The following is a 22,160-nucleotide window of genomic DNA, read 5'->3' as shown; positions in this document are numbered from 1 at the left end:
CCGTGGGTCTGCTGCATGTTAAGTACCATCCAACAGTCCGAGATATACAGGTCCTCTGTCCAGGGACTCACTCTCCAGTGGCTCCCTTAGTCATCTGCCACATTGCTTCCGAATGCTTATGTTTAGAGCAGGACCCAAATCAAGCCAGACTCTTGGTAGCTTAGAAATAAAAGCATGGAGACATTGTTTTGCACATTGGGTTTCGTTTCCCATACGTTTGTTCTACCTGAGTCTCTGGGAGTCCTCTCTCTGTAGATAAATAGCTCCTTCCGCTTGCTGACTGCTAGCCCGTCTCCCAGGAAAGGAGGCACCCTGAGAAGCACTTGACTGCCTTTCATCAGCGCTTGCGATCCTGAACGCACATGGGCCCTGTGATGGTTTTGCTGTTACTCTCCTACATCTACCTTTGAAATAGGCTTTCGAGAGATTTCATTGTGGGGAGGCAGAATTCCAGCACCATGCTGCTACCCACTGGACCCCAAAACATGTCGAAGGCATTCATTTATGCAGCTGTTCAGGGACATCTTCTTCCGGGAAGTCTGAGGAGAGCAGGACTGACCTATCAGATGCTTAAATTCTTCTCTAGCAGGTGTGTCGATCTCGGCCCGGTGGCTTTTTTTGTTTCCATGGCGGGGTTTTCGGGGCTTTCACGATGTCATTTTGTGTAGCACTATGTTTGGCGGTGTAGAGGAGAGAAAAACAGCAGGAAAAATCAAAAGGCTCTCGAATTCAAGAAGGGGCAGAGCTGGCACATGCCATGGAGGGAGAGTGCTTTCCGCTTGGTGGTGTGAGCCCCACTGCACCTGATGGGGGAGCCACTGCCATTGGAGGGGGAGGTGACGGGGAGGGAGGGCTTCATGGAGCGCTGTTCCTTGTACCTACTAGTTCCCTTAAGACTGCAGTCAAAATTATCCTTTGAGAACAGAAGACCTTGAGAAAACCTTAAGTTTCTGGTTAGCAGGGCCCTATGTCGTTTGTATCATATGCTTTAGTCGGCTAGACTGCTTTGCTCTTAAATCTCCTGGTCTGTTGAATTCTCTTGTTAGATTGGCGGCTCCCTCAGGGCCGGCACCATGTCTTTCCTTTCTCTAGTATCCTATCCCAAAGGCCATGGAATGTTCCACGCAGTACATGCTCCATAAATAAGCTCCCACTGTCTCCCCGATGGAAAAGCCCACTATCAGAGCCTTCTTGAGACCCATGTGTTCAGAAATATCATGGTTTTGCCTTTTTTTTTTAAGATTTTATTTGTTTATTTGACAGAGAGAGATCACAAGCAGGCAGAGAGGCAGGCAGAGAGAGGTGGGGGAAGCAGGCTCCCCGCTAAGCAGAGAGCCTGATGCAGGACTCAATCCCAGGACCCTGAGATCATGACCTGAGCCGAAGACAGAGGTCTTAACGCACTGAGCCATCCAGGTGCCCCATGGTTTTGCCTTTTGACTTTTTAGTGGCTATTGGGGGTTTCCCCTTAGCCCTTACCACATGGATTTGCAGGTCTCTGAGTGATCTGATGCCTTGGCTTTCAGGTGGAGAAAGCAGAAACCAGAACAGTCCCCCAGCCACCACTAATGAGACTGCAGAGAGAGGTTGGGCACTTCCTTTGCTTCACTGAGTGCCAGGCAGAGCACTGAGCTAGACTGAAACCGGCAGAAATCCCTGCCACGGTGCGACTTAGGGAATAGTGGGGGAAGAGGGATTTTTAAGGACTTGATTCCAATACGGAGCCTCCTTAAGGAGTGACTCATTTGCATTTCAAAGACCCCGTGGATTCAGTGGTTGAAGGAGTCAACAACCAGCTGACTACACACTTAAGAGACAGGACAAGAAGGCAGCAGCTTGCTGTCCTCCGGCTATAGGTGAGCAACGAATGGTGCGGTTGATAGGAGGATGATATGTCATAAGCCATGGAAAATAGTCCAAAATTATCCATGCCGAAGTGAACCCTCAAGAAAAGCATTTGTTGGCGTGGTGGTTGAATCCTGTAGAAAGAGCTTGCTGTCACTATGCTAATGCACAATCAAAGCCCGGAGAGCTACCCTCCCCATAAGCAGAAATTCCCTTTGTGCCTGCGTCTCCTGAAATTCCCCACGCTGGACTTGGGATGGCAGCACACATCCGTTTCTGCCAACATCTCCCTCCGCGTCTCTCCCTCCCTTTTGGGAGTAGAGCACGCCCCCTGCAGTCAGAGACCCTTAAGACCCTCAGGACATTTTGGTGTTTTATTTTGGGGAAGAACCCTTTGATTTCTTTTCTCCCTTGGAAAACCTTTTCCTTCTTCTGTTGTGGGCTGAGAGGGGCGTGGTGCGGGGGAGGCAGAGCTGAGGTCATGGGCGGGTAATTTAAACTCCTATGTTAATTCTTTTGATTAGGCTAGGTAATGATGGTAGCTAATGATAATTCTGAAAAAGGCAACATTAGGCGTGAAATATCCATAATCTATGGCACCAGATACTACACACTGATATAAGGGAAAATAAGATATCGTCGTGATGAAAACCTCTTGTTTTTCCTAATTCGCATTTGGGAAAAACATGGATTTTATGGTCATTTCAAACACCCAACAGAGTAATAATTAATGAATTTATCTTTGCTTTGATTCATTGTATCTACATGGCTCTTCCTTTCTTCTCTCCTGCAAGAAAGGTTTTTATAACTCATACATTTCGCTGCCGCCTATCACTGCGTCACATTTGTTAAGTTTCATTGTTTTTGAAGTGACAGATGCTTCTTTCACTTCTTGTAGGAATGAAGGAGAGTTCATGTCAGACGTGCTGAATAAAATTAATATTTCTCTCCTCCCTTTTTTTGAAATGCCTGTTCTCCTCATGATAAATTTTTATCATCTTGAATCTTTTAAGCCAGAGTTGATAATATGTGTTTTGGGACAACTCCTTGCTCCATTACAAGATGTCTCCAATACAATAACCGAAAACAGATAATGGGTTATTTTCTTAGTAACGAGATCCTCCAAAAGAGGACATTTTTAAACACTGTATTGAACTGAACTGAATTTAGGATCTGGAAGTTTAAATACCTGTGAGTATAATAACACCCAAGCAAAAGTACCATTTCTGTTGGTCACCCCCCATTCCCTGAAATAATATTGTCTGTTGTTGATCACAGTACAGTGATATTGAAAGAAATGTTTAGGGTGAGTGTGTAAGTCAGTGGGATTCCTGGAAGTTCTAATTACTTAGGAACATTTTGGTTTTGGCAAGTTATATGGTATCATTATCAACAAGATCCCAGTAGCGTTAAGTTTGAAAAAAAAAAAAAAAATTTGTTTTAGTTATACTCGGAATTACAAGGCAACTCCCCAACTCTGAGATCCTGATTTTTTTGCCTGAAGATCAGGGAGACATTCATTTCTAAAGGTTACATGTGTTCCGGCACCGGTATAGATTCTAATTAATTGTTCCACATTAAAAATTTATAATGCCTTCCTGCAAACCCCCGGCACACTTTGTCTGGGAATCCTGCAGGCATGTGATTTCCTGTATGGCTTCTGGAAAGATGGGTACTGTGAGTTCTACAAGTAGAAGGAGGAAATTGGGCAGATAGCTAGCAGATAACTTTAGGCCATTCTGATAATTATGGTTTATGGGCTTTTAGGATTTTAAAAGAGAAAGGCTGAGAAAAATGTCTAGAAAACCACATAGATCCATGTAATATTAAGAATAAATTTTGAGAAGAAACACATACATCATCAGACAATACATTTGTGCAATATTTATGGTTCGGAGGAGAGGAGGGAAGACTGGTCTAGGGGAAACCAATGTATTGATCCCTCCTGCACTATCCTGGAAATTAATCGCATAGATTAGGTGAGCCTGGTCTAGATTTCTAAGAGAGTCATCATTAGAGGAACACAGGGTATTAAAAGAAGCTCTGATCCCCTATCAAAATGACAATGTTTTTGACCCCACTCTGTCACTATATGTTTGTGAATCTTGTCCAGTTTACTGGATGTAATGTTAGCTAGATTGGCTCATCCCAAGGGTCTTTGGAATGCTGTGGCTCTCTGGGTACTTGCATATTTTTTTTTCTTTAAAATCATACCTGGCTGGAGGCAGATGGTACTACCTTGTAATGGATAAATCCTTCTTAGACTCTAAGATGAGACAGGGCATAAAGGTGGTGATTAGCTGGTATGGTTCATGAAAGTTGAGACTATTTAAAATTTCCAAGAATAGTCCCAGTCCTAGGAGTCACACCATCAAACCCATATCATCCTCAATACTTTCTTAGAGTCTTGGCTTATTTTCAATTTTGGTAGCAGGTCTATTAGCCCTGTCCTCTGTGACATTGATTTTGGTCAGAAAATTCTCCTTTTTGACAATAAAAAATATGCAAAAAAAAAAAAAATGAGCCAGTGACATGACAAGCTCCTACTGACCAGTTAGCTGCTTTGTTACTTCCAGCTCTCTCATCCAGATTACCAACACTCTCATGATTACACTGAGCTAAGAATGTGCCTGGAATTGTCTTTTTCCATTAGAAATGGTGTCTGTTACCTTGTGTGGGGGAGAGCACTTTGACACATTGATTCTGGTAGAGTTGTAGTGGAAAGTTCTCTGAATGACACATCCTAACTTCTCTATTCTTGAATATGTCCCATTGGATAAAATAAATTGAATAGCAAAGCTTGTCTTGCCAAAGACAAGACTGCTAACATGATGATAAGAATGATGATGGTTCCATTTACGGGGAATCTGCATGAGTCCAGTACAAACCTGGCAGGTTATTTCCACAGAACCTGTCTTTACATGTACATGTTACTGATACATTAGAGGAAATTTGTAAAGTAGAATGATAGTCCCTCCTCTTGTACTACCATTTTCTGCCTTTAACCTCTTTGTATGTATATTAATTTGTTTCCTTGTGATTTATATCATATTCAGGGAGAAAAAGGTTTTATAAATTCTTTTTTATTGTGATAAAATATCCATAATATGATATTTCTCACTTTAGTCTTTCCTTAATGTACAATTCAGTGGCATTAAATACATTTACAGTGTTGCATAACCATCACCACATCTATACCCATAACTTTTTCATCATTCCCAGCAAAACCTCTGTACCAAGTAAATAACAACTTCTTTTTTCCTTACCTACAACCCCTGGAAACATCTACTTGGTTTTTATGGGCTGGCCTATTCTAGGTACTTCAAATAAGTAGAAGCATACAATATTTGTTCTGTATCTGGATCATAATATTTTCATAGTCCATCCATGTTGTAGCCTGTATCTGGATTCTGTTCCTTTCTAAGGCTGAGTAATATCCCCCACCATCCCCCATGTGTCTAGTGCATTCGGTTCATCCATTCACCTGTTGATAGACACTTGGGTTGTTTTCAACCTTTTGGCTGTTATGTATAGTTTTGCCATGAAAACAGGTATAAAATATCTGTTCAAGTCCCTGCTTTCAATCCTTTTGGATATACATCTAGGAGTTGAAGTACTGTACTGGACTGTGGTTCTATGTTTAAAAAGAGAGGTTCCCCCCCCCCCTTAGTTCTAAATTTTGGAGAAAGACCAAGGCTAATTTCTCTTTCTCTGAATTTTTATTCATTTAAGCATTTGAAAATAGCTATGATGTCCTAAGTGTCCTCTTGTCTAAGCTAAAAATTCCAAGTGATGTAACCTGCTTTTTTAGAACCTAAATGTAAGATCTTCTCTCAACCCCAGCAACGTTTCATGTCATTACTTTCATCAATTACTTCATGCTCTGGGGATATCCAAATAACTTATTCTGGGATCCAGTGTATTAGACACTTTTCCCAAGTTTATGTTTCCTAACTTTGAGATACACTGAGAAAACATCTAAGAATTATAAAAGCAAACATCATCTTCCTTTTCCACTTCATGAAAAATCACAAAGGGGATGGTGAAGATAAAATTACATAATCCATCTTTAAATTTTCTCATGTGGATCCATTAGAGGTATTCAACTTTTATTTTGTATTATTAGAAAGAGAAGTGTTTTGTTGGTATTATATTAGTTGACTTGAATATCATGTCACAAGGTAGAACATCTTTGCACAGAGCAGAGGTTCCATAAGACTTGCTATAAAAGCGAGGAATGGAAACTTGGCTTTTTTCTGTTGGCTGTTTTCACTGAGCTCAGAACTCTCTTGTTTTAAAGGTGTTTGTGATTATTTTGGGGCCGTTTCTTACGACCAGAACTGTGACCTCAGTTATCTCCATTACTGGGATTCTGCTCAATGTTGATCTAAATTACGTTTGTGTCTAGTTTATTACACTTGCTAAAGAAGAAAAAGTGATATTCTACATATGATATGCTACATGTTTATAAGCTGCCTACCTCCTAAAACTCAAATAAGAATATTCATGCAAAATGTTTCTGCCCCTAGTATGAAAATTCCTTTTCTTAAATATCCCCCTGGGTTCTTCTTTCAAAACAGGTGTCTAGTTATTTTGGCATTTGCTAGGGTAACTCAAGAATCTTACAAAATGCCTGTACATTGGGTTGACCAAAGAGTTTAATTAGAGAGTACAGCACCTGGTTGACCTTTTCTTGTATTGAAGAAGAAATTTTTCTTTGGGAAATTAAACTTATGTGAAAATGTGTTATTGATGTTTTGTTGCCCTGGGAAGATGTTAGTCTGTACAGTCTGTTCATCTCATGATTGATCTCATTTCTGAAAGGATCATATTCCAATTACATTTTTTTTTACTCTTTAAACTTAATTTTACATACTCAGAATATTTTTAAGCATTAACAGAATAACTGTTTTGATAATAGGAAGTGCCTTTAGTTTCTAAGGTGTCACAGTTTTCACAAACCCACCCAGTCCATTGACAAATCAGTAATATTCCTACAATTTGTAAGTGGCATACATTTGCAGAACTTTGACTAGTTAGAAAGGAAGAAGGAAGGAAGGAAAGAAAGAAAGAAAGAAAGAACAGTACATTTGGGGAGAAACATTTCAATTGTTCAAATAAATGTTGATTGGGTCATTTCATAATGTATGATGAATCATACATTACCTGTATTGATTTGGGATAAGATTAGTCATTCTGTGTTAGTTTTTAGTAAAAGGATTATGAGGAAAGTGACTAATAAAGCTACCTTCCTGATTTGTTAATAGAATTCAACTTTAATTTCCCATTTTAGATATCCCCTGAGAGCTAAATCACTCCTGGAATTTGAATCTAATCCTGAGCTTTCTCCAAGGGCCAGACCAGTGGTTGTGCCTTGCTCCTCTTTCCCTGGCTTTCTCATCCCACCACCCCACAATTGCTACTGTTCTCAACTGTGAAGCAAGCTCAAGAAGAAACAACCTAAATATAATGGAAGTGGTAGTGATTTTCCTCATGGAAAACAGTTGACAGCCTTGTTGATCAATTTCCTGTAGCTTGTTTTGCAAGCAATTGACTGCCTTTGCTAAACACTCTCCCTTAAGTTATGGTTACAATATTGTTACCACTGAAAGAACTATAGTAATTTTATCTTGTGCCTTTGTATAGGGTCTCCTTTTGCTCCTTCCACCCTTCCCACTCTAACAGTTGAAAGTTGGCCAGCATCTCCATTAATCAAATGCTAGACAAAAGATATTTGTCAAAAATAGTTTTGCTTTTTTTGTGAAAATGGGAAAAAATGTGAATAGATAAAGATTAAATAGCAGTGAAAGAGTCGGGTAGTTTGGCGGACAGAAAGCTAGAGTAGTGTTGATTCCCTGGCACCGCTTTCTTAGCAAAGAGAACAATTTTAATCAGTTACAAAAATATTTGTGATCCATATGTTCCTCTCTGCTCATTCCCATATGCCTGTATTCCCTTTTATCTCGGTAGAAGATGACTTTATGATTCAGGCATGCAAGAATAAAATACCTCGCTGACTTTAGAGCTCAGTGCTATTTCAAAACGTGTCCCGGTAATTACGCACACACATGTATCTAGGCTGTTCACGCTTCGGGTTGGTTACGTGAATATCAGTTTGTTCTTCCTTTTTCTTCATGGAAAGGATTATATCTTGCATCCACCTACTGGGGCTGGAATAACACAACGAAGGCTTAGATTTGAAAACTGCGTTTGCTCTTCACCTGCTGGATTAAATGCCACTGTACAAATATGAGGATCAGAGCAAAGAAGACAAAAAGATTGCGGTGATCGTTGAAAACTTCATTTTCTTTGGGAAAAGGAAAACAGAACCCAAAAAGCATGTGGTAATTCCATCCATCACTGGCGCCTGTTCTGAGACGTATTAGATGATGGGCTGCTTACTTAAATAGATCCTAATTTAAGACATGCTGACTTCTAGTTAATGTCGAGTGTTAGTCGTAGTAGCCACGGTGAAACTGGTCAAAATTGAAAAATTAAAATGACTGTTGATTAACGATCCATTTTTGTCCTCAGTGCATGTTTGCTTGGCTCTCGTAGATAGCTGTATAATGCCTAACAACCAAAGAAACGTATTGTAAAGCCAAATTGGCCATTCTGATGACACGTGAATAAGGCTAGAAATTATTGATTGCATTTTCAACAGTTGTTTCTCCCTTGCACAACAAATGGTGTTGTAATCCAATATGTTGTTAATATAGCCACAGCAAAATCCGAGGAGGAGCTGGCTGTGCTCATTTAAACTTGGGAGGGGGGCAGCAAGGGTGAGGCAGGGAGTGTTTTTCAACTTCAGGCAAAATAACTGAGATGCATTTAGCATTTGCAAAGATGGGTGTGTGCTGGGAGAGGTGTGCATGCTGCTGGATTTAGCAGGTGTGCCCCAGAGTTGCAGCAGAAGGGAGAGACACCGCTTGGTTTTGGCAAATATTATTAGGAATCCGTCTCCGTGTTTGCATTCAAGCTGTCTTTGCCGCTGCTCCTGTAGGAGTTGTGAGAAAACGAAAGTGCACATTATAGCGTGGATTGTTTTCAACCGGCTCAAAGTTTGCAAATCTGTTGAATCCCTCTGACAGTCTTTCTGTGCTGTCAAGCAGAATGCCCAGCTGGTGGAGGCAATCCTGATGGGGAAGGAGAGGAATGGGGAGACCGTGTTCACTGCCCAAGGAGAATATTAGGAATTCTTTCCAAACTGTAAGCGGGGAGGAGAGAGCTCTTTCAGCCATGCCGTTGTGAAAGTTTCCTTTTTCCCGTTTTCTTTTTCCACTTTTATAGATAATGCCCACTAAATCAAAATCTTTAAATACTCTTCATTAGGATAACTTTCCTAAAGAAAGGAGTCTCAGAAACAGCATTAAAGTACATTATATTAACCTATAATTAAAACAAAGTCTTTGGTTAAAAAGGAGGCAAGACTTTTAGCTCATAGGTGATCTGGATTATCATTGAGGCAAACACACAGGCTTGGTTCTTTTTTTTTTCTTCTTTTTTTTAATATAAAGTGCAAGATTTCACTAAAAAAGGTTAAAATTGAAGTGAGTAATCTTCGGTGCATAATGCAATTGTTAATTTTAGCTCCCTGCGTGGGTGCCGCGCTGACTTGAACAGCCGGGCTGTAGCCTTCATTAGAGAAGAAGCAGGCAGCCCGAGACAGGTGGGGCTGGATCAAGCTGTGAACGTGATTTGCTGGAAGCTGGTCATTAGTGTTTGAAATCTGGTCTGATTTATTTGGTTCTTCACCCTACCATGACTATTGCCATTATTATTATTGACTTTTCATCTTTTTTCAGGTTGACGATGTGTCAAACCGTGTAAGGGCATCGCATGGAGATGGGCATTCCGAACTGTTAATGGGGACATGGGACTCCAGTTGTCTCTGATCACTTGTGTGGATTTTCCTGGTGTAGAACGACAGAAGCCGCTAGTAAGTCGCCAAGACCTACGGCAGGAATTCTGCACGAAAGGTAAAAGGCCTTGTTGTCCAGCTGTCATCTCGTCTATATTTTGTCATCCTATAAATGTGCCTGTTTGCATAGAAGAGGTCATTCAGTGTAACCAAAAAAGACAGGATCTAGAGCAGGGACTCAATTGGCTTGCAGTTTATAAAATTAGAGCGCAATTTGTTCATTCCATTTTAAATCTAGTCACAATCTGCTTTTCTATTGAAATGCTTTGAAGACCGAGTTAGGGCAACAGAAGTCCATCTCCTCCCCCTGCCCAGTATCTTGAGAAACAAGCTGTTTGCCATGAGAAACAGAACCGTTGTTAAGGACACACATAACCCTCCCAGTGTCACTGAAATAGGAGGAACCTATCTGAATACCCTGGATGGATATCCTCAAATCTCCCCAAACTTAAAAGTAGTGCTCACCAGTAACTCACAGACTCAAGGCACCATTCTTTAGAAAACTCTTCCTTTTACATTCCCATAATCCTTTGCCAAGTAAGCCTGTGTTTTTTAAAGATACCGTTAGATACCATCTGTTCTGTCATGGTAGATCTTAGCAAATTTGCAACAGAAATCGCCGTGGTTTAGATTTTTCTCATGCTTCCCATACCCAGTTGGAAATAAAGTTACTGAATTAGTAAACGGTAATTAAACACTCCCAAAGAAACTTATCCCTGACTTGTCCAGTAATCATTACCATTTTAATGACTGGGAAGAGGACAGTCAGTCATCGTTTGGGAATTTCTGTGGAAGAACTGACTTTCTAGGTCACACCGTGCTTCTTTTTCTTCTTTCTTCCCTCATTCTTTCTGTATTTCTTTCCTTTCTCTCACCCCTCTTTCCCCTCACATCTTAAAAAAAAAAAAAAAAAAAAACCCAAAACTGAGGAGGAAGTAAATGCTAAATTATTCATGAACCTCATTTGACAGCATATCAGAAGGAGAGTGTCAGGGGTTCTATGGAGGTAGGGAGAAAAAAAATAATAACAGGCTTCAACTTTGAAAAGCCATTTCCAGCATCTGTGTCGTAGTGCACTGTGGGTCTGGAGTAGCGGGTGTCGGTGGCTATAGCTTCATTAGAGCTGCCTGCCAGAGACTGCCTTCCCAGGGTCTGTGTAACACCAGCAACTGCCAGGAGCTCTGGAGAGCACACTTGCTTTTAATAATGTAGCTGTCAGTTTGAAGCCTGGAAATGTTGGCCCTGAAAGGTTTATTGCCAAATTTAGATCTTATATTTATACGGAATTATTAGGTCTTAAATTGATTTTTGCCCCTACTTGTAGAGTACATGGTACTCCTTATGCCTTAGGAGAGCATGTCTGTGGGCTGAAACTTGCAGATGATTTTTGAATCATCTCAGACACTCTGCAGAACACCAATCCCCCCTCTCGCCTCAGCAGTGGAGGGTCATCTCTCCAGGAGTTGGAGCAGTGCTCTCTTCTTCTTGTTCTTCCCCTTTGTGCTGGGGCTTAGGGACTGGTGGACGCGTGGGAGTTCTGTCTCCGTTTAAGATTTGTGGATCCATTTCGATGGCAAGGTGTATTCGCGAGAGTGTGTGTATGGGTGCGGAGGGGGTGTGGATAGGGCGACTGAATCTGCCTCGAGCATTTGCCTCCCGTTCGGGATTCGATCTGGCTTCCTTATTCGCCTTTACCATAGAAGTGGCAGAGATGCCCGAGTTGCTCCTTTGAGTTTGAACACAAAGGGAGAAATGAAATATCGAGAGAATAATTGGAAGTGCTTCACTGTGCACTGACTTTACGTTCTGACTTCTTAACCTTGCAGGGCATCACACCTTGTTATTTTAATTTGCGTCTGGGAGAATGTCTGAGCCAGGAGACCTGAGTCAGGCAGTAGTGGAGGAGGGCGGGACGGAGCAGGAATCGGCCACTCCAGAGAACGGGATTGTGAAATCCGAGAGTCTGGATGAAGAGGAGAAGCTGGAACTGCAGGTGAGCTTGGAAAGCTTGCAGCCTCCCTAGCTCGTACCCCCGGGCAGCGTTCCTCTCTTTCATATGCAGAATACTTTGGGTGTTTGTTTTCTTCCTTTCCTTTTTTTTTTTTTTTTTTTTTTCCTATTTAAGAGTTTGACTAGAAGTGAATTGGAAATCCATAAAGCCACTCCTCTCCTTTTCTAATTCTTAATCACTTTTTTCCTGACCACAAGAGGCTCTAAAATCCCTTGGAGATGAACAAAATCACCAGAGATCATGTTTAATGACTGAATTTGTGCACAGCATCTCCAGAGTGATTTCCAGACCACCTCAAGGAGCTTGTGAAGCTCCTTGTGAAGCTTGTGAAGGTTTTCTCCCAGAGGCAGCTTTAGGCTAGCTGAGTTTTAAAAATGGATTTGCTATTCCAGGGAAAGCTGAAGACCCAGCTCAGGACAGACAAAGAAAAATCAAAGACCTGAGCTCTGTGGACCTCTGAGGGCAGGCACCGGTTCAATTCATATTAGAACAGACCTAAGCCCTAGAATTCACAGTCAGAGAGAGAGAGAGAAAGGGAGGCAGAGGCAGAGAAAACCCCAGAGAAAGGCAGGGGAGGGAATTGGGGGTGATTGATGGTACCAAAAAGGTGATATGATTAAATACACCATGATTTATGAGAGCAAGAGATTTGGGAGCGGGAAAACAAACTGTACTTGCAAATAGCCTGTATTGATTTTCTTTGAACCAAACTACAAAAGCGTTAACTCTTTTTATATACCAGTGAACAAAGGCAGATAACCACATAATGGCCAAAAGCCTTCAAGGTCAACTTCCCTGCCTCCTCCCTTCCCGCAGGGCTGCTATAAGGAAAAGGAGTTAGAAGGTCAAAAGTTTGGGGGAGAGAGGGAAGGGGAACTTTTCCCCAATGGAAATACCTTCTTGTTTCTATTGATTTCTGGTCTCTAGTGACACTTCCTCTCTCTCTCTTTCACCCTCTCTCTCCTGGTCGTTGGTTTACTGTTTGTTTGTTTGTTTTGCTTTCTTTCTAACATACAGAGGCGGCTGGCAGCTCAGAATCAAGAAAGAAGAAAATCCAAGGTAGGGTTCTGGAGATTGCGCATTGATCTGCTAACATGGATATCAGTAGCATACTTCCCATTGGGATTAAAAGGTTTGTCACCAATTCAAAGGGTCCTGTGTGGATCTTGGCTCTACTGGCCCTGTCCCCTTTTAATGGGGTCTTGTTGACACTTCCTGTCTTTCTTGCTCTGTACCTTTTTCGGCTAGAGCATTTAGAGTTCACATAGCCGCAAATTTATGTACCTGATCCTGTTTACAGAACTGCATATTTGACGGTGCTTTACAAAATGAGTAGCTGCTTGTCTTGCTTTCATTTTAAATAAAATCTGGGGTAGATGTGTTAGTCTCTCCAGTTGATTTCGCCCTTGAAGTAAACAGGTGCTGGCGTTGAGGTCCCTTTCCTCATCCTAAACATCTTTTCAATCAGATCCCTCCCAAACTCAGTTTCGGTAGAAATTAATTTGTGTCATCTTTTTCTCCTTACATTTTCAGAAAATGGCAACAGTTCATTCTTTGTATGTTTCCGACGGGATGGGCAGAGTTTGCTCAAAGTGCCCCTTAACTCCGTCATTCACACTCTCCTCTGCCTGCATCCCCACCACACAGGGCTCTCAATCTTGGAGCCAGTGTAGACAGACAGCACTGAACAGCCAATTTGAAGTTCTATTCTAGGAGGGATCCGGGTTTGGGAATATCCTGGGCAGGTGGAGAGGAGCTGACAGCCAGAGAATGTTTTCTGTTTGTTGTCTTTATTCTCCTTGCGTTGCCTTTTCTTTCCCCTCCCCAGTCAGGAGCAGGGAAAGGTAAACTGACTCGCAGTCTTGCTGTCTGTGAAGAATCAGCCAGACCAGGAGGTGAAAGTCTTCAGGATCAGGTATACCCCCTGTCATTTTCCTTAACTGCATGAATGGGATCTGTCTTTGTGTGCATGAGTAGAAATCCGGCATTACACAGTGTTTTGGGGGAGAAAAAAAAATAAGCAAAGAAAGACATAGTTTTTTGGCTTCATCCCCTGCTTATGAGACATCCTAAACTAGCTTAACAGTTTGTCACAGAGTATTACGTTTGTTTTTTTCCAGACTCTCTGAAAACTGCAAATGGAAAGGAATTCTAAAGAATTTAGATAAAAAAACTTAAAAAGTGAGCACAGTAGTGCTGCATTTCCTCAAAGGCTCTCTCTTGATAAGACTGAACCAAATAGAGTTCTAAGTACCCTGTCTCCTTCCTTATTGGAGATTCTTACCTCTCACTTCCCCAAAATGCACTTGCCTATAAGAAACACAACTCTTGGCTCTTAACGAAACTTTGGAAGTAGTGAATAAGGTGCATTGAGCTTTGCAGACGTATCATTATGGCCTTTGGTCGAGATTCTGAATACTGAAAAAATTGTCCAGAAATGAATCAGAGGTGATGGTGAATTTCATATTATTCAATTTATATGAATTTAATATTATTATATATCACTGTGGATCCTTCCACTTATTTTTGCTCTCAGCAAGACTACTAGGGTCTGAAAAATCCAAATTCTGACAAAATCCTCCCATGACCAACTGGGGACTTCATATCGTATTTATTTTTGTTTGCCTTTTAGGCATTGTATTCGCTTTTATAAAAATAGTCTAGCCGCTGAAATTTTCCTTATTTTATCAGAGGCTGAGAGAAGTCAAGACAAAAGTAAAATGATTTATCTGAGCCCAGGGGAGAGAAAATTGATCAAGATATTATTTTGTTTGGGCTTGTTTGCTTTCCTCTTTTTACTTTAATTGAAATACTCTAAATTCTCCTCATGGATGCAGAGAGCATTGAGAGCACTTTCTTTAAAAGGACCAAAAATAAATACCTTATAGATTTTGTCCTATGAGTATTTTTTTTTTCCCCTAGCCTCATTTTCTTATCGTGCCACTCATGTCGTAAGGCATGGACAGGCTATCTTTCTCTAGCCATCACTATGTTTCATACACAAGCTTTATTTTTCTTGGGCTCTGAGAAATGTGTGGCTTTTCTTCAGCATTTTATTTGTGCTTCTATTTTTAATGGAGATGGAAAAGGGGGACTAATGCGACTCTCACGGCTTGTATTATTAAATGTTGATTGATGGCTTATAATGTACTATACAGAATATATGTTAACTCTGCGGAATGACAGACTCTGGGAGAAGTCATGCCCCAGTTGTCCCCCACTCCTAATACCAGGCAGAGGAGGACAGCCTTTATAGACTTAATCTGCTTTTCATCCCATTTGACAAGATACCAGGAGGAAATTTTTTAAGAGGTCATCTGTATCATAGTGCCCGTCCTGGACCTAAGTAGTTTCTCCATACAATTGGTACAGAGACATGAGATGCAGTCAGTGCTTTGTTCCTGCTGCTTTCACGCTCAGTGACCAAGACTAGCTGTGTAGGAGAGGATTAGCTTTGGACTGGCTGAGGGGTGGTGGGACCAGGCGGCCGATAGGAAATACCCAGACACACATACTAGCGAGTGGGCATGCGACTTGTTAGAGAATAAAGAAGCAGACCTTTGAGCATATATGCAATGCCTTCATTAGGTACCACCGGCACTTACAAAATGTGGGAACTGAATCCCAGAGAACCCTGGCAGAAGGATACAGTACATGGATTGTATTGCTTCCCTAATATTTGTATATTCACAGTATTTGAAAACTGCCTTCATTTTCCTGTGTGGGAAAAACTCTTGCTACCTGTATTACTTGATCTCAGACCCATAGCTGATGGTTCAGTCTGTCCTTCAGTTAAAGGAGTTTTGCTTTTCTAATGTTATACTATTTACCTACCAGTGTACTACTGTGACTTGAATCATTCTTTTATTGTTGTTGGATATAAACTTATCCTGTACCAATGTATTTATTAACACTTGTATTTTATTATTGAGCATATCAATAAAAATATTAAAAAATAACAGATTGTTTTTTACCAACTCTATAGCACTTTTGTGTGTTCTTTCAGCACCATAATGTATATTTATGTATAGAAAAGATAGGTATTTTTCTGAGAATAGTAAATGTCCACACATGGCGTGAGTTTGTACTTTTTTTTTTTTTTTTTTCCTGGTGGAAGATGTCTTTTAGCCTCTGCTCTTATATTTCTGCTTCCAAGCCTCTTTGATTGTAGATTCAAACTGACAGAGGCTGGGTGATGCAAGAGGTTTTGAAGAAGCAATGAGACCACTCCGATGGCCTGGTGCCTCAGTTTCCCCTCCTGATCAACTGCTGAATCGATTCTTCCACAACCCCACCCCACTGTATTCTCCGAACCAGAAATGCTACAGCGTCTCCTTAGCAAAAGCAGAAACAAATCAAAACCTTAGAATCTGCCCGAACCTTTGCAGACTAAAGACATTTCTGTCCCAAATCACATGACCAAGAACCTATAGTCAAGTTACACCTTTTACGTATTTTGCGTAAGTGCATCCCCAGCATAAACACGTGGATGTCAGGAAATCTGGCAAGGATAAATATTTGTCATGAGAACGTGCTTTATTTTGTCCTTTCTATCATATGTCTTTCCAGCCCTGGTGCCTTTTTTTCCAGCCTGGAGTTCACAACGGAGTCCCTCCTAAAAAGCGAACTTGGTTTTGGGGGACCTGTTTGATGTTTGTTAGATTAGCCATGTTTACCAAGAATCCTAAAAATCCTAGGATGGCCATATTTGAGGAGGGAGTTTCAGGCATTGCTTTAGTCACATGTACAGGAGACTTAGTTGAGTTTTTAGTGAGAAACACTATTAGTCATTGGGAATTTTTTTTAACATCATAAATTTTAATGTCACTAGTAGAAAAAAGCTTTCCCATCAAATGATCTCTTACATAAGAGAAAGTAGGCTTAATGTTGGTTCATTTGTCATAGTTTTAATCATAGCATAGGTTTTTTTCATAAAACTTCTTTAAAAATACGATTTGGTTCATTCTTCTTCGAAACAGTGAACATACTATCAACCACATGGCTGATATGTGAGTTAAAACAAAATAGTCTATCTCCAGGGCAAAATAAATAAATACAAAAATGGATCCAGTCCCAAAACTGTAAATGATCAGTAGCGTACCAAAGCATCAGTTCACGACAATTTTACATTTTGGAAAGAATTGCCTGATAAAAAATTAAAATAATATTAAATATTTATATGTAATTGATGGGAAATATAGTTCTGCTTTCTGAAAGGCAATGCTGATTCTAACCATACATTATGATGACTTACTGATGGAGTTTGTGAACAAGGTGTCATAATCATCCATACCTGGGATTCCTGCATTTAGATAGCTTGGTTTCTCTTAATAGTAGAAATCATGTTGATGTGGTTCTAAAACAGACTTTTTATTGTAAATTGGCTAGTAAGGCCTTTATGTCTGTTCTATCTGTAATTACGATTCGTAATACCTGTCTGTCTATGTTTGTGCAGATTTCTCCTTATAAGGAATTACAGAAAAGAACTCAGAAGGTTTTTTTTTTTTCTTTTTTTGAGACAATGGCAGGGGCTGTGACGCAAACTTACTGATAAGGAAATGTTTCCTACGTGTTTAAAAATAAACCTGTAGAGAAAATAAGAGGTATGATCTAGGGGAAAGTAACTTGCTTATTGTTAATATTCATGAAGCCAAGTTTTAGTACTAGATGTTTCTCATGACCTCCCATTGACTTCTGAAATTTAATTCACCTTAAAGGGCAATTATTTTTCTGACAGGTTTAATTTTTTTTTTTAACCATTTAAGAAAAAAAAAAAATCTGCTCCTGGCTTTCATTTTCCTGTACTTAATAACCTCTATGCAAAATGGAAACCAGACAGAGATTCTTAAATCTGGCCCTAAATTATTATATTTTTTCCCCAACAGGAATCAATTCATTTACAGCTTTCCAGTTTTCCCAGCCTGCAAGAGGATGATAAATCTAGGAAAGATGACTCAGAAAGAGAAAAAGAAAAGGATAAAAACAAAGATAAAACCTCTGAAAAACCCAAGATCAGAATGTTATCAAAAGGTGAATGTAAACATGTTTCCTTAACTTACTGAATTTGGACAGATAAATAGTCACACAGTATATCCCAGATTTACACACATATTCACCTGACACCAAACTCTGCATATACTTCTATATATGTGTGTGTGTGTATGTGTGTGTGTGTGTGTGTGTGTGTGTAAAAGATGTTAACTCTATTTCCTTTCTGTTCATGCTGTCATTATCTGTGTATCCAGAAAGGTTAATTTTAGGATCACTAATCTCTTTGGATTTTCATTCGGGTCTTCGGTTTTCAATGATAAATTTGTACAAATGAATGAGTATAAATCTGCTCTTAATTCAGGTTTATTAGTCCCATTAACTTGGGCTGATGAACAGTAATGATACCCAGTTTTATATCTTAACTTCCATGTTTATCTTAAAAGACAGACAGTAGATTAGCAATTCACAGCCGATAAGTGATGTCGTCCCCAAAGCCCAGATGTATATACATCAATGTCAATGGAATACGTGATTAACATTGTATCTGCCACAAACGGATTTGGTCTCCACAACCCACAGAACTACCACATCATGTCTGCCCTGAAAAATACACACTTCTACTCCAATAAAATTTTTCCAAGGGGAAAAAAAGAAGCTATATCTTCTAAAACCTGAAGCCCATAGTCCAGACTTTTCAAATTGTGGCCATACATACAATTGTACAATTGTACAGTTGTACAAAAATGAAACAAACAAAAAAAAGGAAACAAGTGTTAAAACTAAGTTAAGTTGAAAGGAGGAATACTACGAATAAATAGCTTTGCAGTAGACATTTTTTTAAAAAATATTTGAGAAAGAACAGGACTTCTGATCAGCTGAGGAATGATGACTGCTTATATTATGCTCTGTAACCATGTATCTGCTTATAATGGTTATCTCTGCTACTGAATGTCTAAAACCCAAGGTGTGGCGGGAGTGAAGAAGTGCAGGTTCCTAAGATGGCTTTAGAAATTAAGCTTTAGCCAGCATCAGAAGATGTGAAAGACTCGGAAATGTTTAGTGCCCTCCTGTGTTTTGTACTGATGAATATTTAGACAGTCTTGTCACAGAACTTTCATTTTTTGCCTTCTCTGTTTTAAGAGAAAAAGGATTTCCTGGAATCTCAAACTCTTGAGAGTTCTCTCTGTGGGTTGGTAGGACCTGTCATGTGGAGGCCCCGCCTTGCTGATTGACAGCAGGGCACGGACACGTGACATTCCACCCCACCCACCTCCTACCCGACCATGCCCACATCCCCTTCTGTGACAGCTGGATCTTTCCACACTCAGGATCTACTGGGTTCCTCCATCTGGAATCTGGTTTTCATTCCGGTGTTACACTGCCAACTCGCTATTTTTTCAAACGTGTACCTTCATGCCAATAACTTCACCTAAAATTTACCCAGCAAGAGGGAAAACTTTCCACCCTGCTTCCCCACATGCATTCCTGACCATCCCCTCCTGCTATCTGTTTCAGATTGCAGCCAAGAGTACACGGATTCTACTGGCATAGACTTGCATGAGTTTCTGATTAACACATTAAAGAATAATTCCAGGTAAATTATTAAATAAACCTCATATTTTTAGAAGAGTCAAGTAGAATATTGCAAAGTCATGAGTCCGAGCACGTCTAAGTATAGAGTTGTACAGTGAAGGCACCTTTTCTAATTTCTTAAACTATCTCTTATGTATATATAGTATTTTGCATGTTTACTGTGTATAGATAGTCTCAGTTCTTGGGTAGTTACCCGATGAATAGATTATAGTTTGCAGGGCCTGCTTTCCTGGTCACAAAGAGATACTGATTAAGGGGAGAAAGATAGAGAATGAGAGTCAATGTCAAATAAACCGATCATTCTCTACTGCAGTTCTCTATTTGCTTGGGCTTGACTTTGCTCCAGTTTCCTATTAATTTAAAATAGACAGTGCATTTGATGTGTCTTATGAGCTTGACACCTGTGTATCTTAATTAACATTAAAACTGCAGAAGTTTCAACGTTACAAAATACTTAACAAATGAGAGGAGAAGCAACCTTCAGTAGAAAGAAACCACGTGCATATGGACAGCATCCTCTAGAGAAGAGTTAGGCCAAGATGTTTCATCACATACACTTAACCAATCTTTTTCAGGCATGCAAATGAACTTTTTAGGTCTTTGGGAGTGGCAAGTGCCTCAACCCTTTTCATTTTAACATTTATTTTGCAGGGACAGGATGATACTCTTGAAAATGGAGCAGGAAATTATTGATTTCATTGGTGACAACAAGTATGTTATACTGCAGTGCTGATTAATTTATACGATGTGCCTTAGTTTGGTATTTGGGTTTAATTGTTCATTCTGGAAAGATTTAGGGATAGATAAAACATTATTTAATATGTTTGCCGATTTGTTGAATAGAGACGCTATTAGGATTAGAAGCTATATATTGATGGGAATTGTTGCTTGGACCATGTGTGCTCCTGCTTGTTAAATTCCTGACAAAATGGCTATAAACAGGGGGCCGCTGATTAGCATAGAGTAGCTGTGACAAGAAGCAACCCTTTTCATTTTTATTATAGTTTTTTAATGGGCTCCAGCTGGCTGCAGTCAGTTATGCCTGGTCATAATTATGCTGCTTTCAGTGTAAACCGTGTAAGGACACATCTCCAGAGAGACATCTGCATTTGTCCCGAGCCTAGCTCCGTTGATAAGGTATCATGGACTACAACAGGATCTTCTCCAACAGACATTAAGTTCTCTTTGCTGCCAGAAATGTGCAACTGGGAAACAAAGATACTTAGTGTAGCTTAACCAAGAAAGCCATCATAAGTGGAAAATTGTCTAGAAATGAGGACATGACGTGTGATGGCACAGATGAAATAAGCTTCATGGTTTGGATGACAAAGGAATGGGTTTGTGTGCATCCCTATAGACGGTCCTACAGGCCAGAAACACAAATGCTGATTGTACTGTTTCTTGTATTCCTTTCCAGTAATCATTATAAAAAGTTCCCTCAGATGTCATCCTACCAGAGGATGCTTGTCCATCGGGTGGCGGCTTACTTTGGGCTGGATCACAATGTGGATCAAACAGGGAAATCTGTTATCATCAACAAGACCAGCAACACAAGAATGTAAGCCCATCACCGTATTTCTTTAGCATTTTCATTTTCTCTTGTGGATTCATGAGAGCATGTTATAAAATTCAAAGTACATGACATTTAAAATGTGCAGTGTTATTTATCTCTTGCACTTATCAGCTGTGTGTGGCATTTATCTGCAGAAGATTACCTGAAGACCAGGAAAGTTTAGAAAATCTGGGCTGTAAAGTGGGTTTATTCCTGGATCTCTTACATAGCTCCTGAAACACAATTTCCTTTCCTCCATCAATACTCAAGGTGATTACAGAAAAAAGCATGGGACATTTTATGTCAAAGTATAACTCAAATTAAAAAAAAACAGACATCTGAAAACAGCAATGACATATACAAGATAATTATCCTTTTCTTTTCTTTTTCTGGTTTGTAGAGCTCTGTCCGACTGTGGTTTCTAGAGTAACAAAGAGCTCTGCACCCAGAGACAGAAATCCTGCTCCTTAAGTCCCAATTCTTTTACTTACTCGCTTTATGACTTGAAACAAATCAGTTAAAATCTGCTATTTCGGTTTTGTTTTGTTGTTGTTGTTTTACCTGTAAAAGGAGAATTTTGAGTTAGATACCTAAGTTCTAGCTCTAAAAAGAAGATGTTTATTTGTTTTGCTCCTCAAAATAATTGTTTGCTTCTATCCTAGTATCTTTTCATGTCCTGATGAGTCACCAAAAGCAAATGAGAAGTCATTTGCTTTGGAAATTTGGACCTGGCTCTTTTAAAGGCACATACGCTTTGATCACAGTGCAAACCACTCTTATAGCAAATACATGCTAAACTGAAAAACCGTCCCTATGCAAAGCATTCTTTTAAAACATTTGTGCATTGTAATTTCTTTTTCCATAGTGGTCTTGGTCAGTTGTGTAAATTGCATGGGTTTTAGGACTGCTGTGCTAGCGAACAGAGCGTTGGTGTCTAGCAGAGCAGTGTGTTTCAAACCCTTTATTTTCTGCTCACCAGCTTGCAGTCGAGGCTGGACAAGTAGGGCTAGAGATGAAGCTCTTTCTCTACTCAAGGCTCAGTCTGTGTTCACCAAAACCACAGTGAAGGTCGTAGTGGAGAGAAGACAGACAGACAGATCTGGGATGGAGCTGGGCTATCATCTCAGGGACACCGAGCTATTCGCTTCTCTGGGCTTCCAATTATTTATTTATCTGCAGGAGAGTTTGAAGTGGATAATATTTAAGGGCCCTCGAAGCAAAAATACGCTTTAAATTTTATCAGCCTT

The 22,160-nt window shown here is 40.1% G+C and overlaps 1 protein-coding gene across 24 annotated transcripts in view; it reads left to right on the top strand.

Annotated features, from left to right (window-relative positions):
* ARPP21 (cAMP regulated phosphoprotein 21) overlaps window positions 1-22,160 on the top strand; it is a 153,703-nt gene that overhangs the window by 31,950 nt on the left and 99,593 nt on the right. For 18 of the 24 annotated variants that reach the window (XM_046003061.1, XM_046003080.1, XM_046003076.1 and 15 more), the window contains exons 2-9: window positions 9,651-9,824; window positions 11,593-11,759; window positions 12,795-12,836; window positions 13,606-13,692; window positions 17,663-17,807; window positions 19,284-19,362; window positions 20,013-20,072; window positions 20,779-20,919. In XM_046003061.1, coding sequence (XP_045859017.1) covers window positions 11,631-11,759; window positions 12,795-12,836; window positions 13,606-13,692; window positions 17,663-17,807; window positions 19,284-19,362; window positions 20,013-20,072; window positions 20,779-20,919 — 683 coding nt within the window. In that variant the 5' untranslated portion in view covers window positions 9,651-9,824; window positions 11,593-11,630. Of the gene's footprint in view, window positions 1-7,988; window positions 8,130-8,166; window positions 8,190-9,497; window positions 9,578-9,650; window positions 9,825-11,592; window positions 11,760-12,794; window positions 12,837-13,605; window positions 13,693-17,662; window positions 17,808-19,283; window positions 19,363-20,012; window positions 20,073-20,778; window positions 20,920-22,160 lie in introns of those variants that run through there. The other 6 variants (XM_046003064.1, XM_046003067.1, XM_046003063.1 and 3 more) reach the window with 6 other exon arrangements.

The sequence above is a fragment of the Meles meles genome, chromosome 4 (assembly GCF_922984935.1).
Source record: "Meles meles chromosome 4, mMelMel3.1 paternal haplotype, whole genome shotgun sequence".
In the NCBI taxonomy this organism is placed as follows: domain Eukaryota; kingdom Metazoa; phylum Chordata; class Mammalia; order Carnivora; family Mustelidae; genus Meles; species Meles meles.
Note: the sequence above shows the minus strand (reverse complement) of the source record. Positions and strands in the feature narration are given on the sequence as shown.